Below are 25,701 nucleotides of genomic sequence, written 5' to 3' on the forward strand. Positions count from 1 at the left end.
GGGTATCAGAACTTGTCAGAGATTTGGGATACATGGCAAGGCTTAAAAAGGCCCTTGTGGTTGTTAGACTAGTAAACACCTATGAACCTATAATTGTAGATGTGTCAACCGTGGTGGAGGTGTTTTCAAGGACAATTTATGTAAGACTGCCTTTTCATGTATTAATGCATATAAGGGTATTACAACTACAGAAATACCTGCACTGGTGGAGGTGTATCTATGGACATATGATATGATATAATACTGTTGTCTCATGCATTAATGTAAATAGGGGAATTATAACGTATAAACTATACATGGGAATTGATGCTGACAGAGTTTATAGTCATTCAGAAGAAAACTCAATTGTGGCAATAGAACAAAAGGGCAATAAAAGAAAGTAATATGGAACAAAGGATCATTTGTTGTTAAATAAAGTCATAGTGGAGACCTGTAAAAAGGGGAAGAATCTAAGTATGGCATGGATTGACTACAAAAAGCATTTGATAGTATCCCACATTCATGGATAAAAGAGTGCTTAAAATGTATAAGATACATCCTACACTGATCAACTATGTTACAGTGACCATGAAACAACAGCAGACCACTTTGCAAATAAACCATGATAAAGGACAAATTATTAGTCCAGGGATAAAAATTCAAAGGGGGATATTCCAGGGTGACTCTCTGTTGCTGTTGCTATTCTATCTTTCCCTTAACCCATTAAGCTGTTTGCTCAACAGCTTAGACCATGGCTATAATTTGGCTCCTAGAAAACAACAAAGTGTATAGACTTCTCATCTTCTATTTGTCAATGATTTAAAATTGTACAGCTCATCAGACGAGGAACTGAAAGTACAGCTGCAGGCTGTCAAAATGTTTTCAGATGATATAAGAATGTTATTTGGCCTAGATAACAGTGCAAAAGCAACCTTGAAAGCAGGAAAACTGCAGCACCAGAAAAACATCATTTGGGACTAGAATGTGATATAAAAAAACTTGAGCAAGAGGGAACGTTTAAATACTTGGGAACTGATGAAGGATCAGCAATAAAACACAAACAAATGTGAATAAAACTTAGTAAGGAATATTTTAGAAGACTTAAATTAATCCTGAAAACAGCATTGACGTCTAGGAACAAAATCCAAGCTATAAAACCAATTTGATCTTCCTTTCCTTACAGTTTTGGAGTGAGTGACTGACCACAAAATATGATGGATAAATTAGGTATTAAAAGAAGAAGGATGCTTTATGTTCTATAAAACTCAGTGCATACCAGGATTGCATATTCCACATTCTGAAGGATGGATGGGCCTCCTTGAAATTGATTACATGTATAGATCAGCAATCGTGGGACTCCACACATATCTGCTGACCTCATGAGACTCAAACATAGTGAAAGCTTTGAAACATGAAGAGAATAAATCTAAGATGACTTCCCACCTTAACTTAGCAGAAGCAAACCTTCATCAAGCAGGAATGGAAATCAAACCAGAAGTAGATAAAAATTAGGCAGCAACTAAATGTGCCAAAAAGCAAAAGAAAGAATATAAGGTTAAGGATCAGATGAAAAGGCAAGAAATGTGGAAAATGCATGAATATAGTTGCAAGTATAGAAAACTTCTGAAAGAACCTCATGTTGATCAGGAATGAATGCAGGAATGGTTAAGGAGAGGTGAATTCAAACCAAGAGATGAAAGGTTAATATTTTTTTCCTCAAATATTTTTTTTTTATTTTCAATTAAAATAACATTTACATAATATTTTTAAACATTTTAAACAACTATATACAATATTTAAAATAGCCTGACTTTCAATTATATACACTGTATGTTATTAAATATAGAATTAACAGATCAGTTATCAGAGATACAACATTGATTATTGCAGAGTGTCCAACAAAGATATAACTTTCTTCCAAGGATTATTTACCAATGGCCTGGGATAGATTCGTAATTCTTTGATTTTTATTTACATCGATGCAGTTGTCTTCAGTAAAGTGTAGAATTCTTCCAAGGTCGGGGGGTGTATTTGAATTCCACCTTCTGGTTACACATTTCCTAGATATAGCAAGTATTGTCCATAACAAATACATATTTGTCTTATTCAGGTAGGGACCTTCATTTACATTTAGTATAATCAATACTTTAGTTAAGGTAAAGGATTCATTAAATAAAGCTTGTAAAAATGATTGATTCCATTCCAATATGATTTAATTTTATTACATTTATAAAAAATACAAATCCAGTCTGCTTTATTTGACTTTTCATACCTCCAGCAAAAAACATTGTAGTAATACTGATCTTTTTAATTCTATCTGGTGTTAAAAATGCTCTACGTAAGTATTTCCAGTTAAATATTTTTCAGTACTGTGCGTTAGAGGTGTAATTAACTTATAGTAAGATGTTAGTTTTAATTTCTTCTGTTAACTGCAATGATTGACCTTTTGTTAAGAACTGCCAGTATGATGGTTTGGGAATTGTTTTATATGTTATTAACTCTTTATATAGATTTGAAATGGAATTTTTCTTTTCACAACTATTATATATAAATTCATACAAAAAACTTATTAGACTTGGAATATATTTAAATGAATTATTAAGGAATCTGCATAAATCTTGAGTGTACATTAGAATGCTTTGTAAGGTTAACCAGTCCTGTGTTGGAATATTGTAAGCAGTTTTTATCATATGTATATCTAAAACATTTAATTTATTTACACATTGAAACCAGCATAAGAATCCATTTTGTTCCCATGAGATTATTGTTTCCCTATATATTTTGTGAGGAAAGTTCTTAGTGATGGTAAATGGGGTTAAAAGGTCAAACCAAAGTTTTAGATCTATGTTTGCACTGATAAGTTTCCTAAAGGAACTGATGTAATGATTAATCAGTGCTGTTTTAGAAGGTTTTGTTATATTATATTGTATAGTTATGCATAGTATGTACCAGGGTTTGTTTGATTTGTCTACTATTAAAATTTTTTAACAGATTAAATTCATTTGTTAATATAGCCGTTGCCAATTCTTTCCAGTTGGCAAAATAATTTGGGTTTATCCAGTCTATTGTAGTTTTAAGCACAGATGCTTTTATATATGTTTCTATTTCTAGGAAGTTCAATCCTCCTTGTTTCCAGGGTTTTATGTGATGAGTTAGAGCTAGTCTATTCTTTTTGGGATACCATAGAAATTTTATTAAACATGAGATTATTTCTTTAAAAATGCATTTTTCAGGAATTAACTGTATTGCTAATGCTACATATATTATTTTTGGCAATAAGACAATTTTTATTAATTGCAATCTGTCTTCAAAAGTTAATATAATTTTGTTCCACTTTTCTATATATATGTTTATTGTTTCAATAATGTTTTTATAATTTATTAATATTGTTTCATTTATATTTTTGCATAACACTATTCCTAAATAATTTAGCATAAGTTCTTGTTTTCCTGTGATGGATTTATCTGTAATTTGTAGTCCTTTTTTCTTATTTAAAAATAGAAATTTTGATTTTGATCTATTAAAGTGTAGACCTGAAATCCTATAAAAATTTCTCCATTACTTCTTCTAGCTCTCCTAATGACTCTCTGGAGTTTGATAGGGTTAATAAAATATCATCAGCAAAAAGCATTATTTTAGATATGTACTGGTCATAGACTTCGGTAGTGTTGTCGCCTCACAGTAAGAAGTTGTCCTGTTCGATTCTCTTGTAAAGCGTCTTCTGTGTGGAGACATGCATGAACGGGCGTACTTTTGTTGAAGGTTGTGCTTCAGGGCTGGCAACCCAGCATGTAAAAAATCTACTGCCAATCAGTAGCGGACCGGAGTTCCGCTGTGGCGACCCCTAACCGGGAAAAGCCGAATGACACAACTGGTCATAGACTTCTATTCCTTTTATTCTTGGATTATTGCATATTATTTCTGCAAGTATTTCTATAGCCAAAGCAAATAAAATAGGAGAAAGGGGGCATCCTTGTTTAGTACCTTTCATTATGTGGATAGACTCTGAGGTGAAAGTACCTAATTTAATGTAGGCTAAGTTGTTAATATATATGTTTTTAGTAATAAGATGAAGGGAGGAGGCAATTCAATTAATGCTAAAGTTTTAAATAGATATTCCCAGTTGAGGGAATCAAAGGCTCTTACTATGTCTAATCCAATTACAAGTGTTTCTCTATCTTCTTTATTCACATACTCTACAAGAATAAGTATCCTTTTAATATTATCGTGTGTGTGCCTGTTATATAAAAATCCAGTTTGATCATTATTAATTGTCTTTGAAAGTGGGATTTTCATTCTGTTAGCTAGGATTGACATGACTATTTTGTAATCATTCAGTAATGATATAGGTCTGTATGAGGTGCAATGGTCTGATGGTTTATTATCTTTTAGAATTGGTGTTATGAGAGAATATTTCCATGAGGGTGGTATTTTTGCTTCTGACTGCACTTCTAGCAAAGTTTTATGAAAAAGGGAGATTACTGTTGAAGGGAAGAGTTTGTAAATTTCCGTAATTATATCATCTATTCCTGGAGCTTTGTTAGATTTACTTTCTTTTATCTTGTCAACAATATCTTTGTAGGATATATGTTTTTGTAGGTCTAGTTTTAAGTTTTCAGAATTATTTTTATATTGATAAGGTTTGTATCTAAGTTTATTTGGTTGGTATCTAAATCTTCTTTTTTGAAGTGTTCCATATAATGGAACTGAAATGCTTCAAGGATGTCTCCTATATCTGACACTTTTTTCCCTTTCTTTACATGATATATACTACTAATGTTATTTGCTTTAGATTGTATTTTAATTCTTGTAGATAAGTTATGTAGATATCTGGGGCAGGAGGCTAATGAGTTTATTTTTAATTTTTCCAAGGCTAGGCAAGTTTTGTGTGTTAGAATTTCATTATATTTTTTATTTAATTCCTCTATTTCTTCTTTAACTTCTGGACAATTCTGATCTTTTTTAGATTTTGCTGTCAAGAGTCTGGTTTGCAAGTATAGTGATTCAGATTCCCACTCTCTAACTTTGTTTTTGTACCAGCTCAGGGTCTTACCAAATAAATATGATTTTAATGAGTCCCAAACCATGACTCTACTGATTTCTGTTGTATTATTAATTTCAAGAAATAATTGTAATTCTGACAACATCCAGGGTCTGAATTCTTTAATTTTCATGATATATGTTGGAATTCTAGTTGAGAGAATTAAAGGTTTAAACTCTATGTGGAGCTTCATTATCAGAGATTCATGATCTGAGAAGGGGCATGAGCTTTTGAGAAGTTGAGGATTTTTGTTTGTAAATCTTGAACTATGAATAATTTGTCTAGTCTGGTTTGTGTTCCAAGTCTATGGTCTTTATGGGAAATTAATGATTTATCATATTTTACTTTAAAAGTGTCTATTAAATGAATGAATCAATCCATCTTTTTAGGATTTTGAAATAGTTGCTATGCGAAAAGACTTCTTAGTGGTTTCAGAAGCATCTAAGGTACAATTAAAGTCTCCTCCCGGTATAAAATTTCCTTTATAATTGTTGGAAATAAAATCTAGGTGTTTTTTAACCATTCCTGCTCCAATTCCTGGGAACCAATATAGATTAGCTAAGGTCCATATTCTGTTATTAAATTTAATTATAACAAATGCTAGTAGACCTTCTTTGTCTTCATATTTATAAATAACTTTTGGAGTGATTATGTTTTTCTTCCAGAGAACTGATACTCCTTTTGTCTTTGTTCTATAGGAGGATTGAGCTAAGACTGTATACTCCTTAGGGTTCCAAATAAAGCTATCATTAGTCTTAAAATGTGTTTCCTGGTGAAATACTACTTGTGCCTTATTTAGATTTAAATATTTTAGTAAGTTTGATCTTTTATTTGCATTATTTAAGCCATTAGTATTTAATGATAAGAATGTTAAATCCATTTCAAGTTATTGTTGGAAGAAACATTTTGCTTCTTTTTTTATTTTGATTATAGTAGTTAGACCATATTCTCTGATAACATTGAATGTTATTTTATGTGTGTAAACCCAGGAGTGTAATTTAATGTTCTTTCTTCTTTAAATACAAATCGGGTAAAATTCTGGTCAGGCTTTAAAAAAGTACTTCTATAAAACATTAATTCTAAAGTATCAAATACAAGTAAATATGAATTTCCCATAAAACATGGAATGAAAGTCATTCCTAATCCAATAGATAAAGATAGATCTAATGGATTATCACTCATACCTTTAACCAACAATATCAACAGAGCTCCATATGTTAAACTATTATATGGAGAATTTTCTTAAAAGAGATATGACATTCTATATTATCCTATTATTGTTCTAGAGTATTTTATATATCAAGTAGTGTAAACAATTATTATGTTGACTTCGAAAATATCCAATATTTACTTACCCTTAAGAGATCCCAGACATGTCAGATATGTCATTTTGGATAAATTAAATGCAACTGAGGAGCATACACTAAATAAGCCAACAACAAATAGATTATTACTAAAATAATTGGACTAAAAGGACTCTGTAGGAGACAATGAGTGATTACCAATGAAATATGAATTTACTGTGGGTGTACTGTCTTCCTTTACTTTCCCACTCTTCAGCTCACCAACTTCGACTTACACTTATGAAAAGACATGGCTTATCAGTGGTATCCTGACTGAGTAGAGGTGCCCTACATTCTAGTGTGCAGTGCTTTTACATATTTATAGATTTACAAAGCAGAGTCTAAGAATGAACTATGATCACCCTGACAATTCCCATCCTGCATAAGGCACCTCCTGCTTCCAGAATGGGTAATCACATCAGGTCTAGAATGAATGTGAAGGTACCTATATGGTAATCAAGACTTACCTTAGGTAAGTATTAATTAAATAGTGTTTAGAACATCTTAGAGAGTTCTCGGGGCAGTTAGAATACTCTCAAGCCTCTCCTCCCTTGACCAAAAACAGAGATTTCCCTTCCCTTTCTTTTCCTTGTTTTAAATCAGTCCTAATAAAAGGAATTCAGCAAACATAGGTAAACAGAAATAACATTCAGTAGTCCGTCTTGTACATGACTCGCAATCCATTAAACAAGTCAGTGACTAACATCACTTTAGTAAACATTATAAAGACAAATTAGAAATAATTTCCTAGCTATTTAAATTTTCTGATAAAGCAAAAAGTTAACAATAAGCTATTTTAACTAAAAGTATAAAGCGTTTCAGTTTTTCCTTGCATGTATACATTTCTACTTGTATTGTAGTGTCAGTAGCTGTCTTTGAAATCTGTATAATACTTCACTTCTTCAAATCATTCCTTTTTCAATTCAGGTTTTGTTTTGTCAAAACGGCAGCAATATTTCAAGGGCACAATTAATATCTAGACTGATGTTTCAAATAAATAACTGTCAGCTTCCAACTGAGTTAGTTTAGAATGTATGGTTAGTGCAAATATAGCATGTTGCAAAAATAATATGTATTTTTTCATGTGCTCTAGAGACGGTCATATGCAAGTGACATATATAATGTAGCATATATAGAGCAGCTAGCTTATGGATTCAGGTTGTTAAAGTAAATTATGCTTATTAATCAGGCAGTTTCATTTAAGTTCACAAGTAATTTGGGGAAATTTCAGTTGAGTTTCCAGGAATGTGTAGTCCAATGTGAGTAATTGAGTCCACATTTCCTCATAAACGTGTCACAATTCATTAAACTAAGCAGAGTCTAACATCTGTCTAATAATCATTATAAAGACAAAGAATAGTAATTTCCTAGCTCTTCAAACTTTCTGATATCGCATAATGTTGACAGTAAGCTATTTTAACTGGAAGACTAAAACATTTCAATACTTCCTTGTGAATATATATATTTTTACTTTTACTGTAGTGTCAAGAACTGTCTTTGAAATCTATGCATTACTTCACTTCTTTCAAGTCATTCATTTTACAGTTCACATTATATTTTGTCAAAATGTCAATAGCATTTCAAGGGCACATTTAATATTTAATCTGATATTTTAAATGAATAGCTATCAGTTACCAAGTGAGTTTGTACAGAGTGTGAGGTAACTGCAATGATAACATGTTACAAAAAGTAATATGTATCCTTTCATGTGCTCTAGAGACTGACAATTTCAAGTAACATATAAAATGTGACTTTTACAGTGCAGACAGCTTGTGAAATCAGCATGTTAAACTGAGTAATACTTTTTAATCAAACAGCTACATTTAAGTGCACAGGTAGTTTGGGAACATTTGTTTCCAGGAATATGTAATCCTATGAGGATAAATCATAAAATATTTACAAATAGTCCTATTATGTATTTGATTTGGCGATATTGTAGTTGAGGGCCTCACCAGTTTCTTTTGCGCAGAAGTGGGCGTGTCACAAATTGAGTGACAACCCGGTCTGCATATTTAATTTGCTCGTGCATACATAACAGTAAAATATTAAATGTACACAAATGGTTAAAACAATATCGTGCGTGCTTACACGTACATACATACTACATTCAAAACAAAAGGTTAATGCTGTATAAAACTGTTTGGTGAGAATTCAAGATGTCCAAGTACAACAACACTTTCATTCAGGCAATTAACTCTTCAGTTCTGAATGTGATTGCCTTCCTGCGGTCCTTCAGCATCATTCCAGAGGAGACAACCTGTCACAAGTGTGGATGCAAGGCTGCCCTTATACCTCATAAAGGCACATATGTATGGAGGTGTAGAGCCAAGACGTGCAGGAGAAGAAGAGGGCTCATGACAGGAACCTTTTTCAATAAAAGTAATTTGCCTCTGACAACCCTGGTGAAAATTCTCTACTGCTGGCTTCGGTGGTTACCTGTGACAACAGCTGCTGACCACCTAGGTGTCTCAGTGAAATGTTTGGTGGACTGGTATCAGTTTTTGCGTGATGTCTGCTCCTAGAAACTTATGCAGGACCCCATGCTTCTTGGAGGTGCTGGGAAGGAAGTGCAAATAGACAAGTGCCTCTTGGTATGTGCCAAGTATAACTGTGGCAGAAACCTGGCAAAGGAGAACACATGGGTATTTGGCTTATATGACTGCTCATCTAAAAATGGTTACCTGACGTTTGTAGACCATAGAGATGCTGCCAGCTTGCTGCCCATTTTACAGAAACATGTGTTGCCAGGCACTGTTATTGTTTCTGATGAGTGGGCAGCATATAAGAGAATAGAAGCCATACCAGGTATGCATTACAAGCACCTGTGTGTAAATCATTCACAAAACTTTGTGAATCCTATGACAGGTGTACACATCAATGCTGTGGAGGGCATGTGGGCAAACTGTAAGCGACACTTTAAGGGCATGAATAGCACCCGTCCGCACATGGTGCCTAGCTACCTGGACGAGTTTATGTGGAGGAGCAGATATAGCAATGACTTTGATACTTTATTTGTTAACTTGCTGAATCATATACGCGAATTCCAAGAAGCTGTTCTTAGTAAAGTTCCTGCCAATGACACTGAAAAAGAGTCAGCTCTGACACCAGCACCAAAAAGAGTCTGTTTGGACATTAATTGGGACACTGAACCAGTGCATTCTGACTCTGATAAAGAGAACTATAATGCTACATAGTAAAAATCCTGATGATGTTTGTTTTCACGGTTTCGTTTCTTTGCTCATTATAGTATAATAATAATTATAATGTAAAACTTTTTAATTACAGATTATAGTGCAATAAAACTTGTTAATTACAGATGTTGGTAACAGTTTACTGTTATATATACTGTCGTATTACATGTCAGTTCACTTTTTCTTCGGTTGTACATTCGGAGGAAATGCATATTCATGAATGGGTGGGTTTTGGGCGGGGCTTGCTACTGCGCATCTGGTGAGCCCCTCAACTACAGTATTGCCTTTATTTTACCTTGTTTGGGTTATTTTTCATTTTAATAAGTAAACAACATTACTTTTTCTTATTAATTGTTATATGTGAGGCTAAATGCACTTCGCAGGTTCACAGTGTCCGTAGAAACTGCAGCAGTTGTTTACTGTTGCTATGGCAACACAAATAGAATATGAAGAAAGCTTCACTTCTCTTAACCAACAGTACATTTTTCCCTCCTTTTTTTTTTTAATATATATTTGTGAATGTTCTTCTTCTTTTGGCCTTTCCCGGTTAGGGGTCGCCACAGTGCTAATGATTGGCAGCAGATTTTTACAGTGCCGAGGTACTAGCTCGACACCCATTCTACGCATGTCTTTCAATTGCCACTCTACTGTGAGGAGGACATGCAGACTCCACACAGAAGGCACTCCAGCCGAGAATCAAACGGGAGAACCTCTTGCTGTGAGGCGACAATGCTTCCGCTGTACCACCGCGGCTTCAGTATATATTTACTAAAAGGAAATAGTTCAAAGGACAGACGTACATGAATGGAACATTTCAGAGTTAATTACGAACATGTCCCCAATCCCAGTAAGCATAACAGTGAGTATCATTACTCTAATAAAAATTGTAATAATTAATTAAGTTCACTATTCCAATTAGTCTACCTTAAAACTAGATTATTTTAGACTATTATTTATCTATGTATAGATAGTGAGTTATTAAATATATACAGACTATATTAGTATAGTAAAGAGGAGATAATTTAGAAAGGGGATAAGATGCAGTTAAAATAATAATGAGAAAAGAGAGATGAGAGAGAAAGAAAAGAGAAAATTAAGAGAAAATGCACATATACTATGTATGTTGATTTACAATATAAATATGTTATGTGCTATATAACCCTCCTTCTGTGAAAGAAAAGTACCATTTTACATACCTGAGGTAATGTGAAAACTCTCACGTGTCATCTATTTTCAAAGAATATAGATAAAGATTTCAGTAGTTAGTTACCTTTGTTTTAAAATTCCAAGCAGTAAAACTGGTCCTTTAAAGTGATGTTAAAACAATTCATATCATAGTAGATGCTTTGACAGATTTGGCTGTAACAGTATCAGTCTGTTGCTTCTTCTTTTTGACGTCTGTCCAGACATTTGTTTCTTTTGTTCTCTTGAGAGAAGGTGACATCCAATCCATGTCTTCTGGTAAAGTCATCACATTATTAGTTTTAATAAATGAAGAGGCTTCCTCTAAGTCAATAAAAGTCCTCATCTCGTTGGCATACAGTATTCTTATCTTAGCTGGATATGCAAGTTGTGCCTTGATGTTATTTTGTTTCAGAAACGTTATCATTGGCCACACTTTTTTCCTTTGTTCCCTTATTCTAGATGAATAGTCGTTATCAAATCTTATCAGGCTCTGTTTATATTTTAGAGGTGCCTTCCTCCAAGCAGATCTTAAAATCAGTTCCTTGTCCAAGTATGAAAGAAATCTGATAATTATTGACCTAGGAGGAGAGTTTGAGTTAGTGGCAGGTTTCCCAAGTGTGCGCCCTTTCAATGCCAAAGGAAAGTCCTTCTTTTAAATGTAAAAAGTCAGGGATCCAGGTTGATAAAAACAAAATAATATCCTCACCTTCTGTGTTTTCAGGTAATCCGAAAATCCCTATTTTCCAAGTCATCTACATTATTACCCAACCAAGTGTTTTGTTTAAGAAGCAGTTCTTTCTGTGTTTCCTCTTCCTTAAGTCTGCTTTATAAGTCATTTAGAGAAACCTCTATTCATGTTATCCTTCTCTGGTGGTGTTGTAGCATTTCCTTGAGGGTGTCAGCCTGTTTTTGACAGCTTGTTTTAAGATTTTCCAGGTTGTCTTTAAAATCATCCCTCTTCAAAGACAACTCCTGCAGGGTAGATGCCGTCTGTTGTAGTTCCTTCTTTAATGAAGCATTCTGGTGAGAATTCCTCGAGTTGCTCATTTTAACAAGTGAATATATCTCCAAGCTTTCTGATAGGAAATTGTTTGTAAAACTTCACCAAAGTTTCTAATTATGTAAATTAGTCCTTTATCTATAAGATTTTATACTTTGAAGGAAAAAAAAAGAATATTTTTTTCCTGTCTTATTTAACTAGTTATATGGAGCTCTAAAATATTGCTGCTTTCAGGTAGCCGTTCAGGCTCCACCCTGAAAGGTTAATATTGTCGGCACAAAATAGTGGACTACGTGCATGTTGGTTTACAAAGTCCATTGAACATGTAGGAGAAACAGACAAATGTAGGTTTTGTAAAACACAGTTGGAAACTGTCGCACACCTTGTTGCTGATGTGACATACTAATGGCAGAAGGACTGTATACTGAAAGGCATAATAATGTGGCAAGACTGCCGCACTGGGGATTGTGCACACATTATGGTACTGAATTGTCTGAAAAACACTGGAAACATGAGCCACAAAGCATCACAGAAAATGAAGTCTACATCATATGGGATCACCCATTACCAACAGTTCAAATGCAAGATGCAAGAAAACTGGATATAGTGGTCCAAGAAATGAAGGCAAAAGTAGCATTGATCATGGAAATCACCACACCCAGTGACTACAGTGCCCTGCGTAGAGAGAGACACAAAGTCATAAAATATCAGGATGTGCAAGCAGAAATGAGAGCAAAGTGGAAGAAAGATTCCCAAACAGTTCCAACAGTAGTAGGAGCAACAGGTCTTAAAAAAGAGTCTAGAATCATATTTAGATACGCTACCAATAGATGTAACTCTGTATGAATTACAGAAGGAGTCATTACTGCGCATATTGCAGGTGCTGCGAAGAGCACTTTTGGCTAACATCAAAGAGTGAAACTATACTAATTTCATGAACTTTAACCGTACTTTGAATGGAGTCCATTCCTGTCATGGTATTTGAAACCCAAAAGATTTGGAGAAATTAAAAAGGGAATTATAACTACATAAATACCAACTCTGATGAGGTGTATCCATTGACATATGATAGGATACTGCCTTTCCATGTATGAGTGTGTTTAGGGTATTCTAGCTACAGAAGGACAAATCCTGGTGGAGGTATGTCAACTGACATATAGTATAGTAATGCCTTTTCATGTATTAATGTCTACAGGGGTATTATAACTACAGACGTACAAAGCCTGATGAAGGTGTATCCACTGACATATGATATAGTATTGGCTTTTCATGTGTTAAGCAGCATCCAGAGACATAATCCTGCCTTTTCCTGTATCTACACTGGTGGAGGTGTATCCATGGACATATAGTACAATACACTACTGTTGTGTCCTGTATGACTGGGTACAGGGTGTTATAAGAAGGGGCATACAACATCCATTGACATATGATATGATACTGCATTTTCTAGTATTTATGGGTATATGGTTATTTTAACTGCAGAGATACCAACATTGGTGGAGCTTGGCACATTTACATATGACACAATCCTGCCTTTTCATGTATTAATGATGGATTAGCAAGGAGGAAGTAAGGACAGCTATGAAGAGGATGAAGAATGGAAAGGTTGTTGGTCCAGATGACATACCTGTGGAAGCATGGAGGTGTTTAGGAGAAATGGCAGTGGAGTTTTTAACAATATTGTTTAATGAAATCTTGGAAAGTGAGAGGATGCCTGAGGAATGGAGAAAAAGTGTTTTGGTACCGATTTTTTAGAATAAGGGTGATGTGCAGAGCCATAGTAACTACAGAGGGATTCAATTGATCAGTCACAGCATGAAGTTATGGGAAAGAGTAGTAGAATATAGGTTAAGAAGGGACGTGATGATTAGTGTATAATGGTTTCATGCTGGGAAAGAGCACTACAGATACGATGTTTGCTCTGAGAGTTTTGATGGAGAAGGTCAAAAGGAGTTGCATTGTGTTTTTGTCGACTTAGAGAAAGCATATGACAGGGTGCCTAGAGAGGAGTTGTGGTATTGTATGAGGAAGTCGGGCGTGTCAGAGAAGTATGTAAGAGTGGTACAGGATATGTACGAGGGTAGTGTAACAGCGGTGAGGTCTGCGGTGGAAGTGACAGATGCGTTTAAGGTGGAGGTGGGATTACATCAAGGATCAGCTCTGAGCCCTTTCTTATTTGCAATGGTGATGGACAGATTGACAGACGAGATCAGACAGGAGTCCCCATGGACTATGATGTTTGCAGATGACATTGTGATCTATAGTGAGAATAGGGAACAGGTGGAGGAGACCCTGGAGAGATGGAGATATGCTCTAGAGAGAAGAGGAATGAAGATCAGCAGGACTAAGACAGAATATATGTGTGTGAATGAGAGGGAGGATAGAGGAACGGTGAGGATGCAAGGAGTAGAGGTGGCGAAGGTGGATGAGTTTAAATACTTGGGATCAATAGTTCAGAGTAATGGTGAGTGTGGAAGAGAGGTGAAGAAGAGAGTACAGGCAGGGTGGAGTGGGTGGAGAAGCATGTCAGGAGTGATTTGTGACAGATGAGTACCAGTAAGAGTGAAAGGGAAGGTCTGCAAGAGGATAGTGAGACCAGCTATGGTTGGAGACAGTGGAATTGACAAAAAGGCAGGAGTTAGAGCTGGATGTGGCAGAGTTAAAGATGTTAAGATCTGCACTGGGTGTGACAAGGGTGGACAGGATTAGGAATAAGTATATTAGAGGGTCAGCCCAGGTTGGAAGGTTTGGAGACAAAGCCAGAGAGGCAAGATTACATTGGTTTGGACATGTGCTGAGGAGGGATGCTGAGTATATTGGGAAAAAAATGCAAAGGATGAAGCTTCCAGGTAACAGGAAAACAGGAAGGCCTAGGATAAGGTTTATGGATGTGGTGAGAGAGGACATGCAGGTGGTTGGTGTGACAGAGCAAGATGCAGAGAACAGGAAGAAATGGAAACAGATGATCTGCTGTGGCGACCCCTAACGGGAACAGCCGAAAGAAGATGATGATGAATGAGTATTGTGATGGACTGTGTCGAAAGCTTTGGCCAGGTCTTTACATCTGCTTTTATTATTTCAGATTCTGAGGCTGTTGGCAGTCAGTATTTATATTCACAACCAAAACTTAAATGGTGGAGATTTTGGTAATAGAACAGAGAAAGTGAGTTTATAGTTAGCTACCATGCAATAAAACTTCACTAAAAACTAATGAAAAACATTATAGTTTAAAAGGAAAATAACTACCCCAAACATTAGCAATTATAAACCATTTGTTTAGTGATTTTATTTAAAAATCAGTGTTTCCATTCCAATACATATAATGGACTTTTTAAAAATAAATAAATAAATCAATAATATAATAAAAACAAGCAGTTCTTAACTATAGAAAGTCAAAATCATATGAATAAAAACACCAAAAGCTCCTTTTGACTCAAAGGGAATATTTTAAAATAACGAGTAATTCATATATACCTTTTGAGTTCAGGGACATGATTTGCATAAAATTGTCAGTTAGCATATCTTTGGTTTCTTACAGTGATTCAGAATTACCCCCACTAGAATTGCAAAGAACACTGTCCAAAACAATAAATATATTTTTAAAAACTGCACAAGTAGTAGTGTGTCTGAATATGTCATTATTTGTATCTCTATTGTTAAAGGCAGCCATAAGCACTTAAACCCTTTTGCTTCAATCTACATTTGGTGTTAGTTCATAGGTGATTACTAGGCTAATGGCACAAAATCCTTTACAAGCCTAGCCAATAATATTCAGGATATGACAACATTCTGTCTTAATTCCCCAGATATGGGATGGGATAGTATCAGGGTAGTAGGTCTTTGGGTTTGGAGCCCTGAGTCATTTTACAGACTGCCTCTGTCCATGAGTGACATTGGCAGTACCCCCAGAAGTGAATTTACTGTTCCCCATCCATTTATCCAAATTATTTTTGAAGAGAGTGAGGGCTGGGCTTTGTTTTACGAAGATGGGAAGTTTATTCCAGAGACAAGGTAGCCTTTGGGATATGAACCTGTCTCTCCAGCAATTTCTGTTAAGAGATACAAATAAGGTTCAGGTTCATGGAATGCATAACCCTCTTATAAGTTTTCTTGCGAATATGTAACATTTTCATTAGTGCTGGAACAGAGAATGCTTTATAGGTCAGGCAAAAGTCACTTCTCAATAAACAATATGAGACAGAGTAAAGGTATAGGGCTTTTAGTCAGTCCCCATAAGGCACATCCTACACTTTGTATATTTTAGCGAGAACCCTCTGGGGCCACACCAGTTGGTGTTAGTTCCTGGTTAGGTAAATGCAGAAAGGGAGTACTGTACGTCATTATGGACCTGATTAGGGCTGAGTACAAAGGCACTAGGACTTCCTTTGATCTCAGTGCCATGCCTTTACTTATATGTTGCCTACACAGAAGGATTTCCTCACTACTGTAGCTGCGTCTATATTAGAAGCTCGAAGAGTCCCTTCATTGAACGCTTAAATGCCAACACATAAAGAGTGAATGCTGAGAACCGCAAACTGCCACTTCCCCTAATTTTTTACATGTGAAAAAATTCACTTGGCCTTTATCGGGAATTGCCCTATTCTCCAATGTAGAGTGATCTCGGAGTTGGTATATTTAGTTGGGGGGGGGTTGGGGGGCAAAGCCCCCCACTTGATTAGGGTATTAAAGTTTGTTTTTGTGTTTACGGCCAAGCAAATTTTTTCCCAAGGAAAAAATTCACTGAAGTGGCCGTTTGCAGTTTAAAGCTTTCACTCTTTATGTGTCACTGTTTATGTCTTCAAAGAAAAGACTCTTCGAGCATATAATATAGACCCCTGCAGCTACCTGGTGGTCAAAATGTAGGTTACTATCAATCTATTTTTAGGTCCCTCACCACTAGGTCTACTTTTAGAGGTGTGATATCAATATTAGAATTTGCAGGGCTGTCTGATTTACCGAAGAGTATAATTAAACATTTTTAGCATTTATTCTCAGACCATGATTTTGGCACCAGTCATTGTTTGGGGATTGCTCCCAGCTTACAGTTGTTGGCAAACTTGGTGAGCCAGAGGACCCCATCACTGACCTTTACTTCAGGAAAGTATAAACCAAACAGGAGGGTTCCCAATACTGACCATTGTAGAACACTGCTAGTAATAGGTTTATTTGGACAACATGTGTCATGTCAGTGAGCCAGTTTGCTATCCATCTGAAAATGCAGGGGTTTATGCCTAACTCAGTAAATTTATCAATGATCTCCAAGTGGGGGACTGTGTCAAAAGCTTTGGCCATGTCTAGATAAGAGTGTGTACCATTTTACCTTCATCCATGGTTCTGATGATTTTCTTGAAGTCCACCAGATTATGTAGGCAAGACCTCACTTTGACAAAGCCAAATTGGGTCTGGTCCAATGTTCGGAGAGTTCTTATGTTGTTATTGATCAGGTCCATGATAATTCTGTCACTGGCTTTGCAGATAAGACAGGTAAAGCTTATGGGTTTCTAGTTCCCTGGGTCAGTTGATGGGCCCCCCCTGCAGAAGGATAAGTGGTGGAGTCCTCCATTCTTCCTGGACAAACTCCATTGAAAGGCTGTTTTTAAAGAGGGTTTTAGTGACCCTGATACATGCTGTTTTAAGCTATTTAAGAAGCATCCTGAAATGTTGTCATGACCCATGGAGGATGTGTTTTTGGCTTTACCAAGCACACTAAGTATCTGTTCACTATTAATCATTGCTGGGGATGGCTGTAGGTGTTTCTTTGGCTTTACCAAACACAATAAGGATCTGTTCACTATCAATCACTGGTGGGGATGGCTGCATGTGTTTCTTTGGCTTTACCAAACACAACAAGGGTCTGTTCACTATTAATCACTGGTGGGGGTGGCTGCAGGTGTTTCTTTGGCTTTACCAAACACAATAAGGATCTGTTCACTATTAATCACTGGTGGGGATGGTTTTAGGTATTTCTTTGGGTTTGGTTGGAGGTGATGGGGGAAGAAGTTTAAACCAAACTTGTCGGCCAGCAGGTTTGTTATGGTTTCAGACTGGGTGTAAGTATTGCCATTCATGATTTACTGAGCACATTGCTGAGTGTTTCCCCTGAGGTTAAGAACTTAATTATAAAAAGCCTTATGGTTATGTCTCACCTGGGAGCCTATCCTTGCCTCATCATTTGCTGTGACAGGTTTGACCTGCTCTGTAATGTATTTGTTTAGACAGGTGATTGTCTTTTTGCATTGTTTTGTCTGCGCCTTCTTGGTTTTGGACAGGATTTTTTCCCTTTTGTTGAATTGCCTATTTATGCTATGGGTCATAGGATCATAGGAGGTTACTAGGTTAATGGCCCTGGAGCCCTTACAAGCCTAGCCAAGAGTTTGTCTCCAAAAAGAAACCTCCGTCAGCACCTGTCACCCCTGTCAATGAGCGATACAGGTGGAACCCCTGGGACAAATTTGTGGTTTTGCATCCACTCATCAAGGTTGTGCTTGAGGAAGGCACTTTGTTTGATATGTATGGGAAGTCTATTCCAGAGGTGGGGCAGTCTCTGGCAGACAAACCTATCTCTCCAGCATGTTTAGTTGATGTCACATATAGGATCCACTATGGTGATTTATTTTTGACAGTAATCATAGGTTTGACATGTTATGCAGCCATGAATGTGGTTGTACAGTGCTTTTGTGCACAGCTCAGAGTAGGCCTCAGTATTATCTGGGTTTGGAGGGGCTTGTATGTTTAATAAGCTGTCACTTAGTTTGATGTATTTTGCCTTAGCAAAGTTCTTAACAGGTTTGGATTTTGATGGGGAATCCAGGTTAGTTTTAATACTAAAGGAGGCCATTTTCTGGTCAGGTCTGACCAGGGAGGAGTTAATGCACAGGAGGGAGCAGCATCCCTCCATGTTCATGAGTACTGGGTCAAAGATATCCATACCTCTAACTTGTTGCTCTAGGGTGTTTGCCTTGATGAAGTCCAAAAACCTCTGAGCAAGTGAAACATGGGTCGTATAAGATACCCAGTTTATGGAGAGGCTGAATGTTAAGAGATTTCCATAGGTTTAGGTAGGAGGTGTTGTTTTGCAGACTCATCTTAGGGGATCTGTAGCTAGCAATGATATGACAGGGGGTTGCACCTATAGTTAGCTGGGCATGGAGCAGCTCAAGCAAGTCATTTTATTGGACCAGTCTGGCAGTGTACTTGTCCTTTATGAACATTGAGACACCTCCAACCTTTGTTTTGTCCTGAGCTAATGGGGATTGAAATGTATAAAAGGCATTGTAGCCTTTGATAGCTGGGGTACTTCCCATGGTTCTGAAGCATGTTTCCGTGACTCCACATATGTCTCTATTCTCCAGGGTGAGGAGTGCTTCCAGGGAGTGCAGTTTTTCACTTAAACTCCTAGCATTGAGCAGCAGTACCTTTGGGTAGTAATGAGTGATTTTTGCAATGTTGGAGGGTTTAACAACTTAGCACAGCCTAAAAAAGGCACTTTGGGGATGAATAGTTTTCCAGAGTCTTCTGCAGCCAAGTGGTGACAAGTGCAAACCATCTCTGGTAAAACATCATGGTCTGTCAATGTCTCCCCAGAATGTGAAATATTGGGTCCCTTTGTTGTGACACCGGAAACTAAGCCAATTGTTAAAGCTGATCATTTTTTTCTGGCACTGTGGCATCATCATTGGTGTGGGTAGGATGCTACTCAAGGCTAGAGTCATACCTGCTTGGGACATGTATACAAAGAACTTCATCATGTCTCTCTTCTTGTAGTCCAGTGAGGTACATCTTAGGCCATTTACACCCACGTGGACTATGACTTGTGGTTTAAAGACCTACGTGCATGCATGCTTTGGTGGATCCTGGCTCCAGACAGACGCTCCCCGTGATCTCCTCCTTGTTTAGCCTGGTAAGGGGAGCATCAGTAGTTCTTTTAATGGAATCCCCAGTAACTAGAATCTTTGGCTGTGTGATCTGTTGCCTTATGGGCTTGGAAGTGGTGCTACTAAGATTTTCAGCAGTGTGTGTTGTGTGAGGTGCTGCCTTTTTTGAATGCATTTTTAGCCACTGAGAGATGCTATTAGGAGGGTTTTGAGGTCAGGATAGATTACAGATGAGTACCTCCACATATGTGGGTCTATGTGTTTGTTCTTTAGTGTTGGTAGTGAATGTTTTGGGTGTAATGCTGACAACCTAGTCTGCATGTTTCATGTGTGTATGTGAGAGCTTTGCCTCCAATGCCATGTTGTATCTAGTTTTCTCACACACTGTGTTTGTATGCTGTAAATTAAATGGTTGTCAGTGAACATGAGGTAGTTACTACACTGTCCCAAGGTGCCCACATCCACCAGGCCAGAAACAGAGATGACAGGGAAGCACCTATCCATTATACCAGATCCTTAGCAGATGGGAAGTAGAAGGGGTGACTCACTTAAAGATCAGAGTGAGAGTGTTTAGTAGTATACTATTAGATGACCTCCAATGGTGCTGCCCTCTACACAGATTGGCAGCTCTTGAAGCAGCTATGAACAGTGAGAGACTATGGAGGATGTTTCCTATAGAGGAGTTTAAACTGGAGAGGTTTGCTTAATGTGCAAGGCACGAGTAACTGCATTTGTGCAATGAGCAAATGTGAGGCTGTTATATCAGCCAGGTGAAAGACATTTACACAGTTAAGCCTTAAGGGAAATCACATAAACACACAATAAGCCTCCTACCAGCAGTTCCCAACTCAGGTGGGTTGAATCAGCCTTCTGCTTCCACAACAGTACAGAAAAAACCCTCAATGTAAAAGAAACTAGTTTTCAACTCAAGCGCACTAACAAGTGCTTTAAAACAAAAGGAAGAACTAGTGCGGTATCAGGAGTCCTTGTAAATAAGTTCAGAAACCTTGAGAAAACTTCAAAAATATAGAAAAATGTATGCAACTGTAGGGGAACTTTTCTACAAACACAGAAATATTTTGCAAAAACTTTAGAAATATTTTGGCAAATTGAGAGCAGCTTTTTCAGTATCAGAGAAGGTTAGGAAATATCAGAATAGTTCCACAGAAAAATGAACATCATCAGAACAAATAATAAGATGCACAACAAACTTACTCTAAGTAGAAACGTGTTTTTAACTGACAGTGTCCCATCCCATATTGGTAAATTATTGTGTTTACTTTTTAAAATATATGTACAATAATTACAGTTATCCCACTTAAACATATAATTTTGTTGTCTGACAATTTTTTAATTACATTAACTTTGAAATGTATTTATTTATTGGCGTTCGTTTACTAGGATAGTCCACTGAGCCATTAAGAGCCCATTTTCAGTGGAGTTCCAAGAAGAAAAGCTCCAAAAATACTAGTCCGTATAATAAACATGAATAATGAGTTGAATTCTGTACGGATACAGATTTAATATTGTTTCCTTTTTGTATGCAAATACAACACTGTTAGACAAATTCCTTAAAATTAACTTCCAAGTATTAGCAATAGAATTTTTATGTACATTGTATCTAGATTGTATGCTATCAGCAGTACCAAAGAAGTGGTTTTCCCTATTTAGTTAAAAGGTTCAACACTGCTTGTTCCAGAAAGTTACATTGCTTATTATTTTAAGGAGAAAGTAGCTTGCTTGCTACTTTTGTTTCAGCTTTAAATGGACCTTTTTCTTTACTTATATAAACTTGAGATTATTTATGATAAAGAATCATGTATTTTGTTCATCAAATATTTATACAAAACCAACCATAGTTATTTTTAATTTCCACTTCCAGCATACCTCTCAATGGTCCCGATTTTTGTTCTGGTCCATATAAAATTTGTGGTGTTCTGGAAAACCATCAAGGACTAAAGTTACTAAATAATGACAAATGTTTACGTTTCAGAAAATCCAAGCTGATGCAAAACCTGTTATTCTAGCAACTTTCTAAATTTATAAGCATAGCATTTAAAATCTGTCCCTGATTTTGGCCTTTTGTCCCTCCTTCATTTTTTGTATTTAGCAGTTGAGAGTTGTTGTTTTTACACAGCCTGACTGCAGTTGATAAAATGTGTGAAACAAGTGATGTTTTTATTTTATATGTTAAATGAATGATGTTATAAAAATTCATTCTTAGTAGGTGTTTGGTCTGAAATAATGAATGGTTGACATATTTGGCATAAACCTATTTAGTTATTTGGTTTTGAATCACCATCTTTAAAACTTAGAGAAAGAATACTGCTCATTTAATAAACCCAATAGGATATAATGTCCAATTTGTTAAAAAAAGAAAAAAGGAGAGAGAGTTTTGTGAGTTAATATGGTTAGTCAGTAATTGAACCGTACCATATTAAGTTAGCTGCCAAAATTATTATTATTAAGTTGACCAAGTGTTTATTTCATACTTTTGTCATATAAAATAAAATAAAAGTTATAGCTGAGTTCAACGTTTTTGACAAACTAGAAGGCTTCTGTGATGTATGTTTCAGTGACCTAATTTAGTTGGGGTCATAAGGACATTTCTTATTGCTCATACAACCTTTATCTCTGAGCTAAACAATTTCCAAACTCTGAAGGCCTGTCATTTTCTATTTGTCTCTCTCTCGCCCCCCCCCCCCCACAAGGACAGTACCTGGGACATGACCCAGTTATAACATGCACTTTACTGAAAAGTTTCAGCCCAGAGATATATGGTAGTGAAGTATTTATGTTCACGAGCCTTTCCTATTATTTTTAGTTTTTCTGACTAAAGGCTTATCATCGCTAGTCCACAGATCCAGCTATTCACACCAATCCCATCTTCCTAAATTGCTCAGGTTTTGAAATGTAGAGCCATGATTAAGTGTACAAAGATTGGGTTTACATAAAATTGTGTATTTTGTGTTTCAGGCTGGGTTTGCTTTTTCCTAATTATCTCCTCTTTTCTCACAGGAGCAGCCAAGGATTCATGCACATGAAGTGCACACGGACAAAGGACAACAAGTACATTTTGGGACAGAACAGTGCACCATTTGACAGCATCCCTGAAGTCATCCATTACTACACCAGTAAAAAACTCCCTGTGAAAGGAGCTGAGCACCTGTCCTTACTGTATCCAGTAGCTGTGCAAACATTATGATCATGTGACCTCGAATCTGGGAGCACCTGTCCTTACTGTAGCCAGTAGCTGTGCAAACATTATGATCATGTGACCTCGAATCTGGGAGCACCTGCCTTACTGTATCCAGTAGCTGTGCAAACATTATGATCATGTGACCTTGAATCTGGGAGCACCTGTCCTTACTGTCTGTATCCAGTAGCTGTGCAAACATTATGATCATGTGACCTCGAATCTGCGAGCACCTGTCCTTACTGTATCCAGTAGCCGTGCAAACATTATGATCATGTGACCTCGAATGTGGGAGCACCTGTCCTTACTGTATCCAGTAGCTGTGCAAACATATGATCATGTGACCTCGAATCTGGGAGCACCTGCCTTACTGTATCCTGTACCTGTGCAAAGATTATGATCATGTGACCTCGAATCTGGGAGCACCTGTCCTTACTGTATCCTGTACCTGTGCAAAGATCATGATTATGTGACCTCGAGTCTGGCCAGAAGAGGAGGACTAGTGTTCACTCATGCTACTGACTGTTCAGCAAAAGGACAGGCAATCCAAATCTCAGACAGGCAGCATTATGTAAAACATTTAAAACAAAGACAAGTGGCATTCAGGAGTGCTGTACTATTTGTTGGCAGCATAGACTGCAAGGAATGAAAGTTGTTATGAGGAGCAGATGGTCCGTTTCCTTTGTGTTATACTAGTGTCATGTTGCACAATAATGAGTCCAAGAAAGGCCATCTACTTCATGACACAAATCAGTCATTGTATGTCTGAGATCAACAGTACGGAGAAATACTGTCTTTTATCCTAGGTCACAGACTTTAGAATAGTGCCTAAAGGGTTGTCCCCTAAACACTGGTTCAGGAAGCTTTTTTTTTTTTTTTTTTATATCCAGAAAGGAAATAAATTCCTTCGGCTAGTAAAGTAAGGAAGGGAAGATGTGGTAGCAGTCAGTCTACAGAATGACCTCCATCTGAGTAAGGAAGGTTCAGGAAATGCAACTAAAGTGATGTTTGGAGTCAGTCTGATTGACTGGGCACAGCATTGGCTTGAGATGGAGGAAGCTGGTACATATGTTAAATGTCACAGTCTCTAATGGACAGACTTTCACTGTACACATCAGGTCATCTTTGTGTTACATCCCATGAAATAAACTGAACATATATTTATTGAAAAAATAAGACATTGTGGTTTACTTAGGAGCTATGAATAAATGGAAAAGAAAACTAGGAAACCATATACGTCAAGCCTACTGCAACAAAATGTTACCACATTATGTGGTCACATGTGAGAGTAAAAATAATACGGAAGGAAAGCACTGTACCAAACTCCCAGCAACTGTATGCAGTGCAGTGAACATGTTTGGTAGGAATACCAAGGCACTGTAGTTCATTTTTGAGGCAAGAACACATAGAATATTGTGTATTACTATACTCCATCTGTATCTGTTTACAATTCATGCCCACCATGAAAGTGACATTGTATGAAAAGCGGGTGGCTAGTGGAAATCTGCAACTTAACATTAAAAGTATCTGAATGCTGAACAACAGAACCAAACTTGGGACCAGCAGGCAGATGACCTCAGATAAACTTCAAACAGCAAAGAACTTATGCAATGTTCTACTGGAAAAAGTATTTTGGAACCTCTTTTTTCGGGATTAAGAAAGATTATGTTAAAAGCCCCCTCTTATATATTCTATGAAAGTGCTTAGTATGTGTAACTTATGTGTTTTGCTGACAGCAACACATTACTTATCAGAGGTATTTTAGTCATAATTGGTGCTCATAGATAGCTGAATGTACTTTGATTTGTCTAAACCCCAACATTTGTACGAGGCCTGTGCTCTGTGTTTCCACTCCCATTATTATATAAACATTCCGATGTCTACACTAAACCTATGAAACATGTTTGTCGTCAGGTTTGATTGAGGTTTATATTACAAATTTTAGATAATCAGATGTTTTGTTAAAAGTCTTGTATGTCTGATTTGTTTAATATCACTTTGTTATGAATCATATAAAGTTACTTTCCTGATCTTCCAAGCTAATATTTATATTAAACAAAAAATCATAGCATATACTGTATATAAATTCAGAAATCGAGTAAACATTGTCAATTACAACAGTTAAAATGAGTGTTACATGGTTTTTGAAGACATTTTCTATTGCACTATTTTCCCAATGTAGAGTAGAGTTGTTTTGTCTGTAGTTTATGCCAGAATATTTAAGGTAAAGTTCCTGAATGTTTTCTGTGCAGAACGACAGCCATGTGGCAAGTTTAACTATCATGAGATATTCTGATTCAGAAAAGCCCACTGCCCAGATAAACAGGGGTGACCAACATTACATTGAAAGTGGTTAGAAACCACAACAGAACCAAATATCAGATGCAGCAACAACAAATCACACACGACCAGGAATCCACCAAGCAGTTTAAATCAAAGGTCTGCTTAGTAACCCTAAGTTAATACTAACTAGTCTTTCCCTATCAATGATCAGTCTCTTCACCCCACATGCCTACGACTGGTCATGGGCAGACGCTGCTACTGTAGTTAGTCTGGGAGTGATTTCAGAGTCCTTTCATCCCACATTCATCCTTGTAAAAAAAAAAAAAAAAGGTTTCCCCCAACCCACAGCCAATTTAGCAACAGACAGCATTCCCTCACCCCACACACCCAGTCTGAGAGGAGTCATGACCCCATCATCCCACATCTACCCTGGCATTGATCAGGGTGCTGCCACCTCTACTCTGCCTGTCAGTCATATAACAATTCTTATGCTGTTTCCTTTTTGCTACTCATGAAAGTTTTCACATCCACCAAGTTTAGCAGTGATGAGGAATCCATTCCCCCGTGCTCATCCTAGCATAACGTTCCCCTCAGACCCATAGCTGTACT

General features: G+C 36.8%; 1 protein-coding gene across 1 annotated transcript in view; it reads left to right on the forward strand.

Moving 5' to 3' along the window:
• The window catches only part of LOC122817561 (SH2 domain-containing adapter protein F-like), a 457,868-nt gene extending 432,966 nt beyond the window's left edge, over nt 1-24,902 (forward strand). Inside the window, exon 3 of the mRNA XM_044090597.1 lies at nt 22,632-24,902. Within this exon, the coding sequence (XP_043946532.1) occupies nt 22,632-22,818 (187 nt within the window). The 3' untranslated portion in view covers nt 22,819-24,902. The remainder of the gene's footprint in view (nt 1-22,631) is intronic.
• The last annotated feature ends 799 nt before the right edge of the window (nt 24,903-25,701 follow it).

The sequence above is a fragment of the Protopterus annectens genome, chromosome 13.part0, assembly GCF_019279795.1.
Source record: "Protopterus annectens isolate FY-2018-M chromosome 13.part0, PAN1.0, whole genome shotgun sequence".
NCBI classification, from domain to species: Eukaryota; Metazoa; Chordata; order Ceratodontiformes; family Protopteridae; genus Protopterus; species Protopterus annectens.